This window comes from Papio anubis, chromosome 14 (assembly GCF_008728515.1).
Source record: "Papio anubis isolate 15944 chromosome 14, Panubis1.0, whole genome shotgun sequence".
Classification (NCBI taxonomy): Eukaryota; Metazoa; Chordata; class Mammalia; order Primates; family Cercopithecidae; genus Papio; species Papio anubis.
The window spans coordinates 47,213,320-47,228,835 of record NC_044989.1 but is presented as its reverse complement, the minus strand read 5'-3'; the positions used below and the strand labels follow the sequence as shown (position 1 = coordinate 47,228,835).

Sequence of the window (15,516 nt, the reverse complement as noted above, 5' to 3'; positions counted from 1 at the left end):
AGAACCAAACAGGGGATTCTGACAGGCAGGGGAGGCTCTGCCCGGGGCCACAGGTGACTTGGGAGCAGCTGGCCACAGGATAGGGCATTACTGAGTAACAGGTCAACATGACGACTTCTCTGCAGCCAGGAGCAGCGGAAGGCAGGACCAGGGAAGAGGTGGTTTTTCTTCCAGAGCCTCCAGCAGGGCCCAGCCCACCTCCCAGGTTACCAAGAGGCCCTAAAATCCAGTCTCCTACTCCTGGCTGGACTTGGTCAGTCTGAGCACATGTGTGACTCAAATGTTACGGGACCAGGAGTGCTGGTGGCTGGGCACAGACCACCTGGACATGGAAACAACAGGTCTTCCCATGAAGTTGTCTTATTTTTCTATCTTAGTGGGGAACATGTGGTTTTTCTATTGTTTCTAAATAGACGTGACATGGACAATAACTCTTTTCCCCTCAGAGGAGGTGGAGGTCATGTACTCCCCTACACCTTATATACACAAATATGCATGTGATGTCTCTGCACTGGCTAATGAAAACCCAAGACTGCTGCAACTGCCTCTTCACTCAGGCTCCTGGGTTGACATCTAAAGCTTTCCCGGGAATCAGAACGCATCTTTGGGTGTAATACAAGGGTGCACATTTCAGAGGAAGGCCGGGCCTTTGTGAGTGACGCCTCACAGGGTCACAGTGCAAGTCCCTCTACTCTGATGGGGAAAGAGGGTGAGGGGAATGTGTTTTTATGTCTTTTGAGGGTGGGGGTGAAGAGACCCAGGGCCTGTTTCTGAATCCCCTAAAAAGAACAGCAGCTCCATGTTGGAATCGCTCCACACTGGGGCCCCCACAGAGCCTCCCAGTCTGGCAAGCTCAGGCCCCCCTGTGACACACAGGCCCTGTCCTCCTCCTCCAGTCCGGTGTGCCTGAGACCCAGACTCCCCACCCCACTAGAGAGTACCACACAGAACCACAGAGCAGATTCCTGTGAAAAATGGCCAGTCAAGCCATGGCGTAACAGTCTGGCCAGGAGTGCTGAGTGTGGGTCAGTCTGGCTCCTGCAGGCAGCCCAGCATCAAATGGGGCCCAAGATCGAGTGGCTGTCTGGGACGGAGGACTCCAGTTCAAATACACGCTAACTGATGTCCTGGGCAAGCTGCTTCATTTTTGTCAGCCTCAGTTACCTCAACTGTAACATGAGGGGTTGGCCTGGATCACTTGATTCCTTTCATCCTAGGATTCTCAGCAACAGTATCACAAGCTCCAGCTGCCTGGGTTCAAATCCCGCCTCCGCCACTTCCTGTGAGACCTCGCATGAATCACCTCACTTCTTCCAACCTTAACTCCTCATCCGTGACATAGAATGAGGGGAACACCACCTCAGAGGGTTACAGAGGGGCCTCAACGAGGGTCTACCTGGCATGGAGGGGGGCTGAATAAATATCAGCATTCTGTGAACTCTGTGGCCCCTGCTGCCACCACCCTCATGCTCACAGGTGGAGTCAGGACCAACGACCAGCATCCTCAGCCCCCGAAGGGTGTGGCCTCTACTCTGCATGGGAAGACCCACCAAATCCCCCAAACCCAGGCAGATCAACATCGTGCACACCCTGGTAGCCACGTGCATGGTCTCAAGCACACGCAGGGTCAGGCAAACCTCAGCATGCCGGGCAGCAGGCATGGTCACTGCAGCAGGACAGGGAGGAGGACAGGCAGAGAGGAGGCAGGCAAAGGGAAGGCCATGTGCAGTCACTGGGGAACGGGAGCAAGCACAGCCCGCGACCGAGCAGCCCGCGCCGGCAGCGCCCGGCTCCTTACCTCCCCTGCAGAACCTCTGACCACCGGGACTGTGTTTCCCCCAAGAAGCTGGAGGCATGCTAGAAAGAGGAGAGAGCAGGAGACAGGGGGCAATCCGTCCTGAGCCAGGCTCAGGAGAAAGTCCCAGAAAGGAAGCCCGAGGAAGGGGGTTCCGCTCAGGGCGTCCATGGCTGAAAGGGTTTCTAAGAGACCTGAAAGACCCAAATGCCAAATGCAGATCACCCCCAAGGCTGGCCTGTGCCAGAGGCGCAGAGCGGGGGATGAGAGAGCAAACGGAGAAGACCACCCATAGACCAGGCCGTCCCAGAAACGCACCTGCCCTCCCACCGGCTGGCGCTGGGTCCACCCACAGTGACCATCTTGCCAGGTTTCCTGGCATGGTGTGGACCCAGTGGAAAAGGGATCCAAGGATCTGGGGTGGGCAAACCCCCTCAGGAAGTCCCAGCAGCCAGAGTCAAGGAGGGTGTGCCCTCCACAGATGTCACAGTCACTCCTCCTGGGACCCAGGGGAGACAGGGGAAACTGAGTGTGTGTTGCAGGGGCCTTGGAGGACTCATATTCCAAGGCCAGAGTCAGAGCATGGAGGTTCTTGTACTGGCTCCACCATTAATCTGGGTAACTTTGGGCAAGTTATCCTCTCTGGGCCTCAGTTTCCCCACATATAAGATGGAGAGAATGTCCCTATCTATAATAGAGGGTGTCACATACTCTACAAATGTCAGGTACCAAATCCCCACTGAGCCACAGCCATCTTTTCTTTTTTTTTTTTTTTTTTTGAGACGGAGTCTCGCTGTGTCACCCAGGCTGGAGTGCAGTGGCGCGATCTCGGCTCACTGCAAGCTCCGCCTCCCGGGTTTACGCCATTCTCCTGCCTCAGCCTCCGAGTAGCTGGGACTACAGGCGCCCACCACCACGCCCGGCTAGTTTTTTGTATTTTTAGTAGAGACGGGGTTTCACCATGTTAGCCAGGATGCTCTCGATCTCCTGACCTCGTGATCCACCCGCCTTGGCCTCCCAAAGTGCTGGGATTACAGGGTTGAGCCACCGCACCCAGCCAACACAGCCATCTTTTCTAGACTTTTCTCTGGGGGTTGGTTTGTGCGGCACTAGGGAGATGATCAAACATCCAAGATTCCTGACAGCAGGCTGGGCAGAGGGGTTCCCGCAGCCAGGGATCCAGTGAAGAAGGAGCCTGAAGCACAAAGTTTGGGGTAGGATGACTTTAACACTGAACACATTTGGGGTCCTGTTAAATGGCATGGTTTCCCCAGCTGGGCTGTCCACAGCCCCCTCATGAAATTCCTACATCATTGATCTGTGTCCCTAAATCCCCTCCCGAGCACCCCTTGTCCCTGGAAGGCTGAGAACTCCTCCAGGAACCAGTTCTGAACTGTTCATCACTGGGTCTCAGCCCCTGCTCCCTGGGCCACTCACGGCAGGTGCCCAACAAATAACTGAGGAGTAGCAGACTCCTACAGCGCCCAGCACCTGCTCTGGGGCCAGCGCCAGTCAGCAGAGCCAGCCTGCCAGTGAGAGGTCATACTTTGTAAACCTTTCTCAACCTGGCTACACAACTCCGCTGATGCCTCTTGGTCATGGTAACCCTGGGAGGGCAGGTATTACAACCGTATCTTCCAAACAAGTAAACTGAGGCCAAAGAAAGTGAAGAGGTGATTGCCCAAGGGTACACAGTAGGGTAATCGTTGTTGACAGAGCCAGGGCGAGAATCTGAGTCTCCTGATGTCCCAGGCACCAGGCAATGTCAACATGGCCAGTTACTACCAGCATCCACATTGGACACCAGTACCAGGGCATGGGCACTACCGGGGTGAAGAATCTGGACACGAGCCCAGCAGGGCCCTGGGAGTCAGAGTGCAGTGAGCTGCACACAGTGGAGGGGAGCCCAGGCTGGCACTAACAGCTACCTTTGATGACAAAAGCCTCCGACAGCAGCCGCATCTGATACAGGGGCTTGTTCTCCATGGACACGTCATCGATCCCGGCCCGTGCGTACATGCTGATGGCATCTCGGTACGAGCCCTCCACGTAATGCAGTTTGCCCAGGATCAGCATGGCCTCACACATGTACTGTGGCTGAAAAGACAAGGACATGTTAGCAGCACCTCCCCGAAAGGCACCTTGGGGTGAACACCCCCCACTGAACCTTGACCCTGTTTGCCTCAGACCTTGCTCAGAATTCCCCCGCCCTCCTCCAGGAAGCCTTCCCTGATGCTTAAGCACATGATCCCCGCTCTCACCCATGGTCCATAGCCTACATCATGGCTCTCAAAGAAATTCTCATATGAGTTCCTAATTGTTTCAAATGTGTGCGTTTTATGTCCCCAGCAAGACTCCAGAGACCTTGCAGACTAGGCCCTGTCTTCCCTCTCCTGAAGCCCCCCAAAGACTGCAGCCCATGGGGGTCACGCAGAAGCTCAGGCATTTATTCTAAACACAAGTGGAGAGTCAGAGATGGAGCTAAGTTTTGTGGAGCCCCAGGCTTCTCATTTTGGGGGTCCTCTTGTGTACATGTATACGCAAATCATAATTAGGTAAAAGGCCTCAGAAACAGCCTGTAGGGGAGGCTTATGCCTTCCCCAACAGTGGTGGAGGGACAGATTGAGGAGGAGAGGGCCTGCTGCGTCACCATCCTCTTCCTATCAGAAATGGGTCAAAGTGCAGAATCACAGAGGCCAAGAGTGGCTGAATTTAAACCTGGTTTCTTTTCCCTCCTTTTTCAAAAGCTGCTTATATCTCAATCTCCACCCCACAGAGGAACTCTCAGGGCCTCCCTTAGGGCCTGCAGTGGTCTGGACAGCCCTGATCACCCCTACTCTGGCTTGGGCTCCTGTGCTGCTGCCTGAGGGAGGCTGTGCTGGCCCTGGGCTGTGCCATCCTGGCGCATGTGTTCTGATCTTGGACATGGCCCCAGTTCTCCTTGTGACCTCCCACCTCTTCAGGCCATTTGTTCTGGTCCGCTGCCTCTGATTCTGTCCTCAGCTGGCTCACAATGCCTACGGGCCAGGCCCTGGGCACTGCTCCTGCCACACAGGCACCAATCTGTCCATAAAGCTCCCCAAAGATGCAGCTCTGGTCCCACTCCTGGCATCTGTCACTGGCAGGAAGGTGCTGCCCCTGTCTCCCTGCAAAGAGGTAAGAGTCTGGGGTCCCTGTGACCCCAGGGCAAGCCTCCAGCACTCCTTACCATCTACTGCCCTCTCAGAAGCCAAGAGAAATGGAGCGTGGCACAGACAGGCTCCAGGGAAGCCAAATTCTCCTTCCCCACTCGTCCTTCTGGCTTTTGTGAGTCCACATTCCTCTTTTCCCTGTGCTTCCTCAGGTTCCCTTCACCCTAACCTAACCAGATCCTCTTCCATCCTTTGGGGACTTGCTCAGGCCCACCTTCTCCTGAAAGCCTCCCCGACTACCAGGGAGCTCCCTTCAGCTGAACTCCTCCAATGCCTCTACCAATGAGCCCATTCAGCCTCTGCACGCCTGACCTACTCTATTAATTAACTCTCCAAAGTTGAATCTTTTGAGGGGATTTGCTAGTCTCCTCAGATAGGCCACCCACTCCCTGGGCCAGGGCCACAGATGACACATCCCAGAGGTATGCAGCCTATAGTCCTTCCAGGCTGGGCAGTGACTCTGCGTTCCCTGCACTGGTCTCTAGCCATGGGCTCATTTCCTCCCTGCTCGGGCTGCGTCTTCCTCGTGGGTGAGGGAGAGATAATAACACCTACTCCTCACCGCCTATCACAGCGATGCTGAGGACGTTAATAGGGTAAAGTCCAGAAAAGAGCTTTGAACTTTTCCTTTGGAAAAGAGCAAGATAAATACAGGGTATGTGTAATTATCATTATCCTGTACATGGAGACAAGGGCAGCGAGGCACAGAAGGACATTTCAGGCATGCTGATGGCGTGTGGCTAGTGGTGGTTCATGGAGGACCACTGGCAGTTTACAACAGAGCTTCCACCAAGCTGGGGAAAAATTAGACAATGCAGGGCATGTTTTATAAAGCCACATTCACACTATTTAAAAAGATGCTCGGCCGGGCACGATGGCTCATGCCTATAATCCCGGCACTTTGGGAGGTCGAGGCAGGCAGATCACCTAAGGTCAGGAGTTTGATACCAGCCTGGACAACATGGTGAAAACCCGTCTCTACTAAAAATACAAAAATTAGCCGGGTGTGGTGGCACGCGCCTGTAACCCTAGCTACTCGGGAGGCTGAGGCAGAAGAATCACTTGAACCCGGGAGGCGGAGGTTGCAGTGAGCCAAGATCGTGCCACTGCATTCCAGCCTGGGGTGACAGAGCGAGACTCCGTCTCAAAAAAAAAAAAACGGCTCTTAGTTCTGAAAGGATATCTACCTTGCCCTTCAATGCTAAGCTGTTTTTCTGTTATGGCACAGTAAGAGCAGAAAATGGTATCATTTTGCTGCTATTTCTTGCTTTTTAATGTCTTTACTTGGCAGCATGAAAAGTCCGCTGCCCTCCGTGGGACCCATGCCTGTGGATATGAAATGTTTTTGGTCTATCAGTCCAATAGTCAGGGAACGGAACCCTCACCCAGTGGGAGGGTGCCACGCAGGAGGTCGCTTTACCAGGGGAACAGTCCCCTCTACTGTGTGGATCAGTGCATCACCTACTCCTTTTGTGCCTCACTGTCCCTGTCAATAAAAAGGGAAAAAGGACTTCACGGAGATACCCAGGTATGAGGAAAGAACGGATGAGGAAATACTTCACGGACTAACGTGGGAACTATAAAAGTAGGGGTGTGATCACCATCCGTCACATGAATCCAACTTTCTTAGTCATTATTTTATTTCCACCCCAGTACTCTGGGAGGCAGCACCAAGAAGTGAGAGACAGCATTAGAGCATGGGCTGTAGACACCAAAGGCCTGGGTTGTCATCACTGTTCTTGGGTCTCAGAGATGGGGCTTGGCAGGGCACAGGGCCTCATGCCTATGATCCCAGCACTTTGGGAGGCCAAGGCAAGAGGATCGCTTGAAACCCGGAATCTGAGACCACCCCAACCAACACAGTGAGAACCCTGTCTCTACAAAAAATTGAAAAAGAAAACAAAAAGAAATGGGGCTAATAGTAAATACCATTGCAGAAGGTTCCTTGGAGGCCTACATGGGATGGTGCAAAGCCTCAACCTCGTGGAGAACAGAGTTTAGGACAAGTGGCTTGTTTTTGCTGATCTCCACACAACTGAGCTAGACCGGGTTTTAGAGATCAGGATCTTGCTCTGTCACCCAGACTGGAGTGCAGTGGCATGAACACAACTCACTGCAGCCTCAACCTCCTGGGCTCAAGTGACCCTCCAGCCTCAGTCTCTTGGATAGCTGGGACCACAGATGCAAGCCACCATGCCCAGCTAATTAAAAAAAATTTTGGTAGAGATGGGGTCTCACCATGTTGCCCAGTCTGATCTCAAACTTCTGGCTCAAGCAATCCTCCCGCCTTAGCCTCCCAAAGTGCTAAGACTACAGGCGTAAGTCATAGGCCAGTTGGGACTATTTATCACTCAAATTACTTATTTGTTGACTGGAATTTTTACAATAAGCCTGAATCATGTTTATTTTTGAAACAATTTTTAAACATTTAACATTTAATTAAAGAGGTCTTGATGGGAAAAGCTTGAACCCCATCAATCTGGTCCAACCCTTTTGACCAGCAGATGATAAACTGGAAGGTCTGTGGGGTCAACGGACATGCTCACGGTCAGGCAGTTATTTTAACCCAATACAAACCTCCCAGTGCTACAATACCTGTCAAGGAGCCTAAAAGCAGTAACCTTAAACTTCTAGTACACACTCTCCTCTCCCCTGTCCCTTCCCGTTCCCTCCCTCACAGAATAAGCTCTGCACATCCTGGCCTGGTGTTCCAGTCTGCCCTTCCTAGCCCCAAAGTACCTTTACAACCTTGTCTAGATCCAGCCCCAGAAGGATCCAATTCTAGTACTACATTACCCGGAGTCTGCTCTCTGCTTACCCTCAAAGAGCATCCCCCTCAGACTTGCTTCCTCGTGGATAACACTCCTATCATGGTCCACCTTGGAGGAAGGCTATTTACTTACTGACAGGACTTATCTTCCCAAGAGACTTGCAGCCTCCTTGAGGGCAGGGTCCACACTAGATTTGTCTTGATTGCCCTCAGAGCGCACAACACAATGCCTTGCACACAGTACGTTGGAATAAAAGGTTTAAGGAAGTGAATATATTACTTTGGAATATCTCTTTAAAAATCAGCTGGGCGCAGTGCCTTACTCCTGTAATCCCAATGCTTTGGGAGGCTGAAGCAGGAGGATTGCTTGAGCCTAGGAGTTGGAGACCAGCCTGGGTAACACAGCAAGACCCTGAAGAAAATAAAGACAGACAGACAGACAGAAAGAAAGGGTTGGGGGGGGAAGGAAGCAAGGAAGGAAGGGAAGGAAGAAGGGAGGGAGGGATCACTTCCTCTTTGAGTTTCTTTTTTTTTTTTTACCCCCTCCCCCTCCTCTTTGAGTTTCTAATGACATACCCATGCCACTATTATAGCTAAGGATACATTGTAATCTAGAACAGCCACAGCCTCAAACTTGGATGCACATATCAATCACCAGGAGAGCTTGTTAAAACGCAGATTCTAATTCTAATTGCATTTCTAACCAGCTCCAAAATGATGCCCACACTGCTTGTGGGTGGACCACATTTTGAACAGCAAAGTCCAGAGAAAGTTGTGACTATACTCCTTCTGGGAGGGAGAGGTGGGTCCTCTACTTCCCTCAGTGTCTTGTACTCAGTAAGTGCTTGATAAATGCACGTGGACTTTTTTCTTTTTGCATGTGGACTTAAATGGGCTTGCCCTGTTATGGAGCTCTTCTGTCCCTAGCCAACTCTGCATGTTTGCCTGTTTTTAACTAGGTCACAGGTTCCCTGAAGTTTTATTTCCCTGAGAGCCCCCTGACCCAAGGAGCCCAGAGGGCCAGGCACATATTTTTTTTCTTTTGAGTTGGAGTCTTGCTCTGTCGCCCAGGCTGGAGTGCAGTGGTGCAATCTCGGCTCACTGCAAGCTCCACCTCCCGGGTTCTCGCCATTCTCCTGCCTCAGCCTCCTGAGTAGCTGGGACTACAGGCGCCCACCACCATGCCCGGCTAATTTTTTTGTATTTTTAGTAGAGACGGGGTTTCACCGTGTTTGCCAGGATGGTCTTGATCTCCTACCTCGTGATCCGCCCGCCTCGGCCTCCCAAAGTGCTGGGATTATAGGCGTGAGCTACCGTGCCCGACGGGCCAGGCACGTATTAAGTCAACCAAGCACTGTCCAACAGAAATATAATGTAAGCCACAAATGTGAACCACATGTGTAATTTAAAAATGTCTAGTAAGATTATTTTTAGTCACACTGAGAAAGGTAAAAGGTGAAATTAATTTTAATAACGTTTTCTTTAACTCAATATATCCAAAATATACCATTTGAACATGTAATCAACATAAAGTTACTGCTCTTTTATATTCTCTGTTTTGTACTAAGACTTTGAAACCTTGTGTATGTTTTATACTTACAGCACATCTCAATGTGGACTAGCCATACCCCAAGTGCTCAAGGGGCCACATGCAGCCAGTGGCTACTGTAAGTGTAAGGGCAGTTTGTAAGAGAGACTTGTTGCTCAGGTGACCAAATGACTCAGGGAGTCATTTGTTCCAGGGAGGACTGGACAGATGGGAGGCAACACAGATGAGGAGAGGAGGTCTCACGCTTGAAGGCCGACGACTTACCGTGAGCCTCCCATGGTTAAGGATACTGCTCAGATAATTTTTGGCTTCGCTCATCTTCGGCTCATTCTTCTCCAGCAAAGGGATGGAGTCTTTTATTTTGGCATGATTCTCCTTCAAACACTGCTCCAGGAGGGCCTCAGCCAGCAGCAATTTCCCAAAGTCATCTGCAAAGCAAAGCAGGGATCAGAGCAGCAATCCCTTGAACAAGGCGGATAATGGAGGGCAGTGCACACTCCTTCCTGGACCCACCCAACCACCCCTACCAGGTACATGAACGGCTCAGGTCTGAGAAAATAAAGGCACATTTTCCATAAATTTCAACAGCCTTTAAAGAAAAGACACAGGCATTCTACCACGATTACAGTACAAATTGCCCCTTTGGATTTATTTTCTGCTGTAGTTTAATGGTTGGGAATACAGAGTTCCCAGGACCTGGGGACAAATTCCCAGAATTTCAGAATTTAAAATAAGGGACAAAGTCATACGTACGCTGTGCTGTGGATAATAAGTTCTTAAACCAAGAAGGAATTCTCCTCAAATGATTGAAGAGGAAAAATACATGAAGTGGCTTAATAATGTACTTTCACATGCTGCTAATTTCTATGTAACCATAATTGGTTTTCTCCATTTTTAAGTGTTTTTGTTTGTTTGTTTGTTTGTTTTAAACGGAGTCTCACTCTGCCACCCAAGCGGGAGTGCAGTGGCATGATCATGGCACTCCCAGGCTCAAGTGACCCTCCTGATTCAGTCGCCCAAAGTGCTGGGATTACAGGCATCAGCCACTGCACCATTCCGTTTTTAAGGCAATTTGACATGACTCAGGATAACCTGGCAGCCACGGTAGAGTTAGGTGGGAAGCAGATCTATTTGTCGCCAAGGCAAATCCTCGAACATGTTTAATACCTCTGCATTTTCTGGAGTTCTCTCACATATAGGGTATACCTGCAAATGAGGGTAGCTCATTTGCATCCCTCACCACCTAGTAGGTGGTTTTATACTGCTTGGTTTAGTGAGCACGGTGGCTCACGCCTATAATCCCAGCACTTTGGGAGCCCAAGGCAGGCAGATCACTTGAGGTCAGGAGTTTGAGACCAGCCTGGCCAACATGGCAAAACCCTGTCTCCACTAAAAATGCAAAATTAGCTGGGCATGATGATGGGCACCTGTAATCACAGCTACTCGGGAGGCTGAGGCAGAACTGCTTGAATTCAGGAGGTGTAGGTTGCAGTAAGCCAAGATCGCACCACTGCACTCCAGCCTGGGAAACAAAGTGAGACTCTGTCTCAAAAAATAAAAATAAAAATAAAAATAATACACAGCTTGGTTTATTTGCTGCCTCCCTTTACCACACTGAAAGCTCATCTTGTGACCACCAGATTCCTGCTACCTACAGCAGAGGCGGCTCGAGCATGGGAGTCGGGTGTTCAGTGTGCAGGGTCTGAGGTCAAGGGTGGTTTCACCATGGTTCTTGGGTGGCTATGCTCATTGCCCCTCCCAACAACTGGGGTGAGGAGCAGGCCCACCATTCAATATAAGCACTGAGTAAATACCTGTTGAGTGAATCGGATCTCTCTACCCCACAGGGAAGCCATCAGGATCGAGAGTTAAGTGCCAGTCCAAAAATGTCCCTACAAATGACTGCTTGGTGCCATCTTTTTCAAAGTGCTCTTTTTGCTACCAGGACAGTGTTCTCAGATGTACAGGGCTGCCATTCCCTCCTCACTCTCAGGATATCACAGTTTGCTAACATCTCATAGCCACTGGTCCAAAACTGCACGCCTTAGCCGGGCACCGTGGTGCATGCCTGTAGTCCCAGCTTCTTGGGAGGCTGAGGTGGGAGAATCGCTTGAGCCCAGGAGTTCAAGACCAGCCGGGGCAACACAGGGAGACCCCATCTTTAGAAAAACACAAAAAACTTCATGCCTCTGAAGACGAATGTCTTATCATAAGGGAGATTCCCCACAGAGAATGATTCTAAAGCTCAGAATCCTGAGAACACCATCGCAGGGGGTTTTCGTTCTGAAGGCACCTGTTATGGGATCCTTTGCTACGTACCTCATGACTTTTAAAATTAACATTTTGAGGAAATGGCCCAAAAAGTACCTGGTTCAAACTATCATTCATTGCTGGCAGACTATAAGTTGGTAGAATCTCTAGAGTAATTTGGTAACATACATCAAAATTATTTTTGCACATCCTCATAGACCCAGTCAGTCAGAGCCGCATTCCAGAGCTGTGGGCCTTGGGGAAAGTTGCTCCCTGCTTCTAACCTGCTTTGCCTCTGTAAAGCCAGGGGTGGGGTTTGAAGTCAGAGCCTAAAGAGGGAAACGAACCCCTCAGGACGTTGGCCATGCCCCCCAGCTGGTCCCTGCCTCGTTGCCCCCTTTCCTCTGTGCACTGGCAGGGCTCGCGCCCTTGGGTGACCGTGCGACCAGACACAGCACCATCGGCGGCCATCCCGTGCACTCTGCCATCCACCTGCCCAGACCAGAGCTCCTCGCTTGGGTGAGCTGCTTGGTTGGGTGCTTTCACACCAAAGAAACCAGCTTCCCCGCCACAGCATGCCCCTTTGGACCTGGGCTGCTCCAAGTGCGGCTGGCCATGGCCTGGTGCGGGTCTCTCAATGCTTGTGATCCAATCCCAAGGAGATGAGTGCAGAAACTTAAGAGTACACCTTTAGAAATTTGACAGAGTAATTTTAAATCTGTTGAAATCTAATACTAAAAAATTGGGAGGTAGTATTTTGTGTATTTTTCTTTTATTTTTCTAGTAATTCATTTTTATTGTACTTTATGAAAGTATCGGAGCATAACAGATTGGGAATTTATTTTGAGACAGGGTCTCTGTCACCCAGGCTGAAGTGCAGTGGCATGATCTCAGCTCACTGCAATCTCCACCTTCTGGGTTTAAGCAATTCTCCTGCCTCAGCCTCCTGGGACTACAGGCATACGCCACCATACCCAGCTAATTTTTTGTATTTTTGGTAGAGACCGGGTTTTACCATGTTGGCCAGGCTAGTCTCGAACTCTTGGGCTCAAGTGATCTGCCTGCCTCGGCCTCCCAAAATGCTGGGATTACAGATGTGAACCACTGTGCCTGGCCAGATTGGGAATTTAAACAAAACAAAATTGATCCTTCACCACATATCTCTAAACCATAAGAGTGACTGACTGCGAAAGAGGCACTAATATTTGTTGAAGGCTTAGTATGGGCCAGACACTTTTTCATATAGCATCATTTCATTTCCACAGCCCTGAAAGGTAGGTATTATCACCATTTTATAGATGATAAAAAGATATGCAGTATTGTTAGAGTCACAGCCAGTAACAATAATAAAAACATAACACAGCCAAAAAATACCCTGTCTGTCCTGCATCCCATGCAGAACAGAGCTGCTGGTAATTTCAAAATAAACAATAGTCTTAACAACTTAAAACAGTACATTAAAAGCTAGTTGTAAATCCGAGGACAGGGATAAGAACTGTCCTCACCTTCATATACCTGTGACTTTCAGACTATTTTGTTGATTGACACTTCAGGTCCTTCTCAGAAGGCTTTCTGCCTGCCCCTTTCAGCCCCCAACTCAATCTACTTGTTGTTTGTTTACCAGACACCCAGGAGGCAGCAGAAATTCACTTTCTTTTCCTCCTTTGCTCAACTCTCCTCTCCCTGCCCTACCTCTCTCTTGCCTTCCTCTCTTCTTTCCATCCAACTATTCTCAACTGTCCAGTCTATGGAACTGAAGGATGTTTCGGAAGTAGAACTTCTAGACTTTTAGTTGTTAAATAAGAATTCAGGCCTGGTGTGGTGGCTTACGCCTATAATCCCAGCACTTTGGGAGGCCGAGGTGGTAGGATGGATTGAGACCAGGAGTTAGAGACCAGCTTGGTCAACACAGTGAGACTCTGTCGCTACACACAAAAAAAGTTAGCTGAGGTTATAGGTACATGCCTAGAGTCCTAGCTACTTGGAAGGCTGAGGTGGGAGGATGGCTTAAGCCCAAGAGTTCAACGCTGTAGGGAGCCACGACTGTTCCACTGCACTCCAGCCTAGGCAACAGGGCAATACCTCATCTCTAGGAAATTTAAAAAAAAAAAAGAAAAAAAAAAGAATTCAGGTGGATAAAGGCTTCTCTGCCATTCCAAAGGGAAAACAAGTTGCTTTTTATCATCCTGTTGTCTGAAACCTCCTTTCTATCCCAGTTCTGGTGAAGTGCTGCAGCTTCCCTCTACCCAGGGGCGTTTAAGGAGACCTTCCCATCAGACCGATAGTGAATCCGACCTGGGTGCTGATTCTGCAGCCCTGCTCAGCACCCTGCCCTCAGCAAAGTCCCAAAGCCCCACTTACTGGCCACCTAGTCTCCCAACCCCATCGTGTTGGGAAGGCCTCAGTGCCTACCTTCCTTACAGCCCCTTCAGCTCACATCCCCTCCAGGCCTCTCCAAGAGTGCCAGGTCACAGGGGCACCCTTCAAGACCCCATGTTTGAATGACAGTGATCCCCTTTCCAAAACCCACCCATTCACAGTCAGGAAACGCTGGTCTAGCCAGCCAGGCCAGGGTTCAGACCGGGCCCTTCCCCGCTGGGACAAACAGGGGCACAGTGGTTTCTGCAGCTGCTCACCTCCCAGGACTATAAAGGGCTAGGACCTGCCAACCACAGCCAGGAGGAAAAGACTGAAACTAGCAAGAGGCCATCTGCCTCGAACAAACCCTTTCTAACTGAAACTGAAGAAATGTTCAAAACAATCTCCAGTCTTAAGGAGAAGAAAAAAAAAAGCAGGGCGGCGGGGTGGGGTGACTACAGATTAGGAGAAATTCAAAGGCCAGGCATGGTGGCTCACACCTATAATCCCAGCACTTTGGGAGACCAAGGCAGGAAGATTGCTTGAGTCCAGGAGTTCAAAATCAGCCTGGAGCACATAGTGAAATCCTGTCTCTACAAAAAATAAAAAAATTAACTGGGTAGCTGGGCACGGTGGCTCACACCTGTAATCCCAGCACTTTGGGAGGCCGAGGCGGGTGGACCATGGGGTCAACGGATAGAGACCATCCTGGCCAACATGCTGAAACCTCATCTCTACTAAAAATACAAAAATTAGCTGGGTGTGGTGGTGTGCACCTGTAGTCCAAGCTACTTGGGAGGCTGAGACAGAAGAATTGCTTAAACCCAGGAGGCGGAGGTTGCAGTGAGCCGAGATCACACCACTGCCACTGCACTCCAGCCTGGCAACAGAGCAAGACTCCATCTAAAAAAAAAAAAAAATGGGTGTGGTAGCATACACACCTGTGATCCCAGCCACTTGGGAGGCTGAGGCAGGAGGATCACTTGAGCCCAGGCTGAAGTGAGCTATGACAGAATAAGACCCTGTCTCTAAGAAAAAAAAAAAATTAAAAAGAAAGTCTCAAGATGGATAGGTAGAGAACAGATATGTAATAAAGCAAGCACAGCAAAAGGTTAATAGGTACACAGGTGTTCACTGCAAATTCTTTTTGACCTTTACTATATATTTGAAATTTTCACAACAAAATATTGGGTGGGGTACGGAGACCTAACCTAACAATCAAGTGCAATGTGTGGCCTAATTTGGATCCTGACTCTAATAAACTAATTGTAAAATGTAATTGTTAGATTTTTTTGTAAGGTATAATAATGGTACAGTGGCTATATTTTTAAAAAGAGTTTTTATTGCTGGGTGTGGGGGCTCATGCCTGAAATCTCAACACTTTGGGAGGCCGAGGTAGGAGAATAGCTTAAGCACAGGAGTTCGAGACCAACCTGGGCAACATAGCAAGACCCCATTTCTACAAAAAAATTTGAAAATTAGCTGGGTTTGCTGATGTGTGCCTGAGGTATGTTGCTTGGGCTGGTCTCGAACTCCTGGTCTCAAGTGATCCTCCCGTCTTGGCCTCCCAAACAGCTGAGACTACAAGTGTGTGCCACCATGC

General features: G+C 49.9%; 1 protein-coding gene across 7 annotated transcripts in view; it reads right to left on the bottom strand.

The window, feature by feature from the left end:
- TTC7A (tetratricopeptide repeat domain 7A) overlaps positions 1–15,516 on the bottom strand; it is a 134,787-nt gene that overhangs the window by 115,921 nt on the left and 3,350 nt on the right. For all 7 annotated transcript variants that reach the window (XM_003908604.5, XM_021924805.2, XM_009184150.4 and 4 more), the window contains exons 2-3: positions 9,570–9,733; positions 3,724–3,892 (exon numbers count right to left, since the gene is read on the bottom strand). In XM_003908604.5, the coding sequence (XP_003908653.1) occupies positions 3,724–3,892; positions 9,570–9,733 (333 nt within the window). The remainder of the gene's footprint in view (positions 1–3,723; positions 3,893–9,569; positions 9,734–15,516) is intronic.